Source organism: Artemia franciscana, chromosome 8 (assembly GCF_032884065.1).
Source record: "Artemia franciscana chromosome 8, ASM3288406v1, whole genome shotgun sequence".
Lineage (NCBI taxonomy): Eukaryota > Metazoa > Arthropoda > Branchiopoda > Anostraca > Artemiidae > Artemia > Artemia franciscana.
This window is the reverse complement of record NC_088870.1, coordinates 14,696,260-14,704,202: the sequence shown is the minus strand read 5'-3', so window position 1 is coordinate 14,704,202 and position 7,943 is coordinate 14,696,260. Positions and strand designations below refer to the sequence as shown.

Sequence of the window (7,943 nt, the reverse complement as noted above, 5' to 3'; positions counted from 1 at the left end):
GATGACCGGATCCTAATAAAATTTGAGATTTAGAAGGAATTCATGTCTCACTGCTCTTATTTCAAATCCTGACCAGATCTGTTGACATTGAGGGCAGTTGGAGGGGGAAACTAGAAATCTTGGAAAACACAGAGTGGAGAAATTGGGATGAAACTTGGTGGGTAGAATAAGCAAATGTCGTAGATACGTGATTGACGTAACCGTATTGGATCCGCTTTCTTTGGGGGAGTTAGGGGTGGGGTTCAGTGCTTTGGCAAGTTTGGTGCTTCTGGAAGTGCTAGGACGATGAAAATTGATAGGCGTGTCAGGGAGCTGTAAAGATTGACTTGATAAAGTCGTTTTCCCCGATTCGACTATCTGGGGGGGGGGCTGAAGGGAGAGAAAAAATTAGAAAAAATGAGGTACTTATAACTTACGAGTGGGTAATCGGATCTTAATGAATTTTTATATTTAGAAGGACTTCGGGACTCTGAGCTTTTATTTTAAATCCCGACCGGCATTAAGCCTCTGATTTTCCTTTTAAATCAATCTATTGATTCTTAGAATTTTGCTAGAGCTCTTGCCTCTTCTGGCCTCGTCACAAGTGCCATATGAGCTCTTAGCTCTTGCTTTTATATGAATATGTTTCTGTAATTTCCCCTTGGCCAATTCAAACAATCAAATTTTCGTTTCAGCGCTCTTGATACCTTTAAGTCACTATCAACAGTTTTATAGCGAAGATGGGTGATTTAGTTCTAAGCTCGGAAATGAACTACACAATCGAATTTAGCTGGATTTCATTCTACTAGGTCTACTCTATTTTGTTGAGGTAGCCCCTACAGCAAAGGCATATACGCGGTAATGCACGTTCCTATCTTCTCCTTGAAGATATTTTGAGCACGTCATGTGTTGTGAATTTCTTCTTGCCCCTCCCCCTCCCCCTTTGTACGTGCACAATGGCGAATTTTTACCGATGACGGTCCGTACTTGCGGTAGGCATGTAGGAGACCTATTTTTTTGGTGTTTCGTACGCATGAATCAATCAGTAAACTTACAATGCGCGAACAGTTTACTAATGTAACTTTCAATGATTAAATAAAAATAATTTTCGTATGAAAATATTTTATTTTGGTTTAATCTGATTGAATACCAAGTAATAAACGACACTATTAGGAAATGAATCAATGCTCCAACGCTAGCTCCTCTTCTGATCACGTCTCTTCGTGGTAGTGTTATGGGTCCCATCTGTGAGACAACCCTGTATTACTCTATAGATACCTTTGCTGTGAAGTAACTTGATCTGTCACGTTGCGCCATTGGCGTACATTTGCTTGCTTGAGAAGCATTAGACGATGATACTCTACTAATGTCCTTTCTTTGTCTTGTAACTCATGGACACACCATAAGGCAATCTAACGATGAAACTGCAAAAAAAAAAAAAAAAAAGTAAGAGAAACATTTTCTTCAACAAAGTACCTGGAAAATGTTTTCAAATTGGTGTTGCCAAATGAAGACCTGGCTCAGTATTGTCATTTAGCGTGTTTCTGACTTATTTCCGTTAACTGGCTGTACTAATTAGATCTATATTACGATCCTGCAAGGTTTTAACAAATGTCGTTACCTTTTACAAGGCTACTGACTTACAGTACAAAGAAAACCGTGAAATCTGTAGGTTGAATTTGGCAATAGAAACCACTTATCAGTAGATGCTTCTTAGGTCTGGAGGTGCCCAGAGAAAAATAATTAGAGCACCCGCTTCCGATTCAAATATTAGATATTCATTTCCCCCTATTGCCCTCGATTTCCAAGTCTGATCAATTTTCAGTCTTGTCTCATATTTCCGTCTGGCTCTTTCCGTGGTCATGAATATTAAATGGAAAATAAATCAGCTTCGCTAGCCAGCTCACCAATAATATATGTTGGGGTCATTTGATGTTGGAAATCCGTTTTACTTATATAATGAGCCAAATGGGAAATGGAAAAATGGATTTAGCCCATTTCTAAAGCTTATTAAGCTTAAGAAAACTGCTTGACAAATAATGTCACGTAACACCATTTAGATTTCTACAGACGTTGTTCCCGCCGATGTTCAGTATTAGATGAATCCGCTGATTGTTGAAATATCTTTGTCAAGCAAACATTCAAATATCAGATGGCGTAATTTTTCAGCCAAGTTGTGGCAAATTATTTCAAAATTTGAAGCAGTTCACCAAGTTCTTAAACACATGTATTTAGCTTAAGGAGTAAATGCATAAAAAACCATAGGACCTTATGGACATTATTTCAAGTAAACAGAATGGAACTGATAATGCGTAATTTTTTTTTTTTTATAGCTAAACGATGTCAACATGGAAATTCAAGCTATTGTGTTAGAGGTTGGTCACATTGTTTTCATTGCCTGCATAATGACTGAACTTAAAAGTAACATGGAAGGTTATTTGCATAAATGGGCAGGTTATACGAAAAGATACCGTCGGAAATATTTTATCTTGTCAGAAGGGAGCCTGTCTTATTGTAAGAGAAGATCCCGTCTTTTTCAGGTATCGCTTAAACTGGAAGGAGCCAGAATCGATTTTGATCCTAACAATTTTGACAACACGTTTGTTGTAGCAAATGAAAAGATTAAGCTTGTTTTGAAAGCGAAAAATCAGACAAATAGACAGCAATGGGTAGATTCCATTGGACTTAAAATTAAACACCTGAACTCTGACAAATTAGAGGAATCAGCAACTGAAAAGATGATTAGCAATCTTAAAAATAAGGGACTGATGCGTCATGATGCCATAAATAGTGAAAAAGAATTATTAAGTCAAGAACAGCAAGACATTGAAGAAATAGAGCAAAGACAGCAGAATACCGAAAGAGAAGCAAATGCATTGACGCCAGAATCACCAAATGCCTTTGAAGAAACATCTTCAGAGTCTAGCGATCACTTTTATGACGCTAATGAAGACGCTAAGTTTGAGGTGAAGACTCCTTGTAGTAAAGAAAGCATATCAAGAAGCGCATTGCAAGCCCAAGATCGTTGTAAAAAGTTAGTTGAAATGGAAGTGAATTCAAGCAGTAGTAATAAAGAAAGTGAAGATGAATTAAAAGTAACAGACCAATTGATTGAACCAACTGAACAAGCCCAGGTTGTCTCGATTAAAAGTAGACGAATGTTTCAAAGTGATGTCTGTCCTGCTGCTACAAGCCTAGCTAAAAAGCCCCAAAGAAGAAGTCGAATACCTGACAAGCCCGATCTAAGCTTAAACCTATGGAAAATTATAAAACAAAATTGGAGAAAATCACTATTCAGTATCAAACTGCCAGTTAATATCAATGAACCTTTATCTATGTTACAAAGGTTAACTGAAGAGTACCAATATAGTGACATATTGGACACAGCTGCGGGGAAATCAGACAGTTGTGAACAATTAGCCTACGTAGCTGCATTTGTTGTTTCTTGTTACGGGACGACAAGTTTTCGAACCACGAAGCCTTTTAATCCCTTACTGGGAGAAACATATGAATGGGATAGAACAGATGATCTTGGATGGAGATGTGTCTCGGAACAGGTATGTCGTAGGCCACGTACTTCTGCTCAATATTGCGAGAGTAAAAATTGGGTTTGCCACCAAGAATTTTCGGTAGACGATACATCGAGCTATACATCGATAAAATTCGAACCGAAAGGAGACACTCATTTAAAATTCCCCGCTACTGGAAACCATTATGTATGGGGTAGAGTTAAAGCTACAGCACACAATATATTCTATGGTAAGCTATGGATTGACCATTATGGTAAACTGGAAATTATGAATCATAAAACTGGAGAAAAATGTTTGCTAAAATTTGAGCAGCATAAATATCGCAGTCAGTTGGAGGGGAAACAAGTTACTGGTAGAGTTTTTAATACAAAAGATGAAGCTGTTTGGTCCCTTAATGGAACCTGGGATAAAAAATTTGAAGCAGAAAACGTAGCCAAAGAGCCCTTTAATCAAAAGAAACATGTACTTTGGTCGGCTAAATTTCCACCTAAAGAGGCTGAAAAGTATTATAATTTCTCAGAATTTGCCTGTCAGATGAACGAGATAGAAGACGGGGTTGCCCCAACTGATAGCAGAAATCGACCTGATCAAAGACTCATGGAAGAAACTCATTGGGATGAAGCCACTATGAAGAAGTTTTGGCTAGAGGATAGACAAAGGAAAATTAGGAAACAAAGAGAGGTAGAGTCTTGGCCTGAGTACGAACCAGTTTGGTTCAAGAAAAAAATGGATCCTGTAACTAATTCATTAATGTATTTTTATAAAGGTGGCTATTGGGAATGTAAGGGAAATAAAGACTGGACTATCTGCCCCAAAATTTTCCATTTTGGTTCCTAGTGATAAATTTCGTTGGGTCAAAATTGAGTCACTTTTCTTACGCACAGCCTTGGAGGGGGGGGGTTAAGTTGCTTTTGACCCTTGGTCCGAAAAATAAATTATTTTTATTAATTTCTATTGCCCTTTATCTTTTCATTTATTTTATTAATTTGATATAGTTAGCTTACCACTACTGCCTATTCACCATGAATATGAGGCCATCCTTTTGCTCGGGAGACAGTTGGGTGCCCATGCAAATGGAGTTGTAGCATCACTCGCAGGTAGTTTCAGCCTTTGTCATTCAAAGCTGGACTGTTATATTGATGAGTCATGAAGCTGTTAGTACTATGTGTTCACATATTGAGAACACTCTTTCAAAATACACAGAAAATTTAGCCTTTGTAGCAAAATGAAATATTGAAAGCAATTTGGCAGATTTTGTCGATTTTGTCGATTTGCAGATTTTAACTGAATGGACCATTTTATTCTGACACTTTCTTAGGCATAAAATATAGCTATATTTGTAAGGCATGTGTATCTCATAAACCACTTTAAATTAACAAAAAATGCCATTACTATAATTAAAATTAAGAACTAAAATTATACCAAAAAAGGGTTGACGCTATTACCAAAGTTGTATTAAATCCTATTACTTACTTCTATTAAATCCTATTATCTACTGAATGTTATACTTTTCATACAATGCTGCACTCACAAGTGGTTAAATTATTTATTTTATGAAGTGTACCCAGATGTCTGTCAAAATAAACTGTGAACTCAACCCCCTTCAACTTAACCTAGGTTACAACTCAATCATCATGGATGGTTAGGTAAAACAAGGCTAGCAAAAGTTGAATGAAGGTAAAAATAAATGAGAATTCAGCTGAATAGGAGTTGACTTGCATTGGGCAGAATTGAATCTAATTTAACTTAGACCGGACTGAATATAAGGGGGGCTGAGATGAATGCATGGTGTGTAAAAAAAATAGCTGTGATGAATGGATTTTACTGTAGCGTATGCTTCAGAAGATAGAAATGGACATTTAGCTGTATCTCTCAGTACCGTTGCTTTAGAAAAAAGAACCCCTCCGTGAAAAATGAAAAAAATAAAAAAAAATGAAAAAATGAAAAAAGAAGTTTGAATTGGTGCTTATTAAAGTCGTTCAACAATAGCAGAAGTTAATAATTAATCCTATTAAATTTACGAACATCGCAATTTGAACATCTAGCTTGCTATAGACAGAAACCAAGAAATATAAACCTATGATTTGAAACTTTAACTCAAAATCTTAATTAAAATGATTTTAAAAGATGATTTGGATTTGCAAAATGTAGATGCTGCAGGTATTTTCAAAAATGCTTTAAGACAACTAAGTGCGCAGCTATTAGTAGTACCAGCATTGTGAATTTTCTGACACGGTACCTTCTTCGAATACCGGTCCAGACATTTTTTTTCAAGCTTCATCAAAACGTATGTGTTATCAATTTTCTTCGAGACGCAGGTGCATGCTATGTAATAGGGAAATGTCATCTAATAGATGCAGGTGGTTGCAGTGTTAATTACTTAAAAAACCTGCAAGGGCCAGGAAAAAAACCTTCAGGGTTCTCCCAAGTAGGGAAACTTCAAGACACTGTGCCCCTAGCAACCAATCCCATTGGGGGCCTAGCATCCAATTCCAACAGGGGCCCTAGCAGTCAATTCCAACGGGACCCCTAGTAAGCAATTCCATTAGGAGTCTTATCATCCAATGCCACCGGAGGACTAGCAGTCAGATCCACCGGGGGCCATAACATTCAATTCCACCAGGGTCCTAGCAGCCAATTCAAGCCTTTGTCTGTGATTTCATGATTTTTTAAATCAAGTAATCCGTAATAATTCGGGATCTTCTACAAAATCTTTCGATCAACAGAATCGGATACCTTTTCAAAATCAATAAAACGTGTATATATTTTGTCCCACTTCCTGGACTCTTCGACCGTTAGTCTAAGAATGAAAATAAGATCAGAGCAAGACCTACCAAGTCGAAAGTTGAATACCCTCCAGTAGTCACAGAATTGCGCCTCACCCTTCTTGAAGAGTTTGGCCAGTGTACCCCTTTTCCAATCTTTTGAGACTGTTTCATTATTCGAGACAACGACTAGGGGAGCAGTTTAAACAGTTATCCAGGCTCGAAGGGATGTGTTCAGCATCTCTGCCGTGATCCCATCTACTCTGGATCCACGTCTATTTTTCAAGTTTTTCATAGCTGTCGTCACTTCTTTGGAGCTGGGAGGGGGGAGGGGTCAGCAATCATGTTAATCAGTAGTGATTTAGAGTTAATGAGCATACAATGCAAAGAATTAGAACAATCAATTGGGACGATTTAATCAAAATTTTGCAGAGGATAAAAATAAGATTTAGATAAGCGAAAATTTTGTTTAAATTTAACCTGAAATTTGAGAGTCAAAGAGGGGGTACTAAGCAAGATTTTTCACTTTTGCGTGATTTAGGCCATAACTGTCACTTTCCCCGAAGGCCTAGGGGCAAATGATTTTTTCGTTGTTTACATATAGTATTTTCTATAGAGAGAGGGGATCTGCTTACTCTAGTAACTGATAGAAACTAAACAGCAACTAAAACCGTTCACACCATGTATGTTAATACGGATTACCTTTGATTCAGAAAGTTAAACGAATGATTCACATACTGTAGAGTGACGTTCCTTACTTTTGTAGATGAACAGAGAGGGTTGTTACTTCGGTATAACTTTCTTCACTTCTTTCATAAGATGAAGCAAAATGGACTTTTCATTATCGCAGATGTTTCACAGGTTTTGGACCGATTTTTTCACATCTTTTTAAAATTTGCGATGGAAACACTGTGGTGATAGCTTTATCTTTTCTGTGAAGTGATGCTGACTTGAAAGTTAGAAAAGGACAAGATCTATCGTTTTCATACTTGCTTTAACTTTTGCTGAAGCAGATACGACAGAAGAACCACAATTCTCCTAAAACGAACGTAGGAATATATTGAGAGCTGCCACCTTCTCATCCTGTTTGGGACTGTTTTTACACTCAGTTTGACAGCTCTTTTGTTGGTCTCCGGGTACTCTTTTTTTTGTCAGTGCCTTGTTCAGCTTGATTTTCATATTTTCCTTTATCTCTGAGTTTCTTTCCTCGGTCTAGTGATACGAAAATGTATGGGTCTGGTATCTTCGTAAGTAAGATTGGGCTCAGTTTCTGTTTCCTGTGTATGCTGTGTTTTCAAAGTACCTGCTTCTGCTCTGTTCATTCAAAAAAAAAAAAAAAAAACAGAACAGAAACAGTTAAGCTGTTCCTATATTCCTATTCTGTTCATTTTTGTTTTTATAATAGCTATTTTGTCCTGCTTCTGTTTTTTTTCACCTACTTTTCTTTTGTTCCTGATTTTATTTTAATTCAACGAAAATGTGATGTTTGGGAATTTCATACTTATAAAATAGTGTTTTAAATCGTAACTTTAAAATGTAAAGAAGCGTGATTACACATTTCTATTATAAAGACCGTCGGTTTTCTTCTTTCATTAATCTGCATAAATGTAGTAGCCCAAAACTTACAAAATCCTGAGAAAGGAGGGCGAAAATTGCATTTTCTTGTATT

General features: G+C 37.0%; 1 protein-coding gene across 1 annotated transcript; it reads left to right on the top strand.

The window, feature by feature from the left end:
* The first annotated feature begins 2,327 nt into the window (after positions 1 to 2,327).
* LOC136030627 (oxysterol-binding protein 1-like) lies at positions 2,328 to 4,346 on the top strand. The gene has a single exon (XM_065709695.1). It carries the CDS (start codon positions 2,328 to 2,330, stop codon positions 4,344 to 4,346), a length of 2,019 nt encoding a protein of 672 aa, XP_065565767.1.
* Positions 4,347 to 7,943: the final 3,597 nt, after the last annotated feature.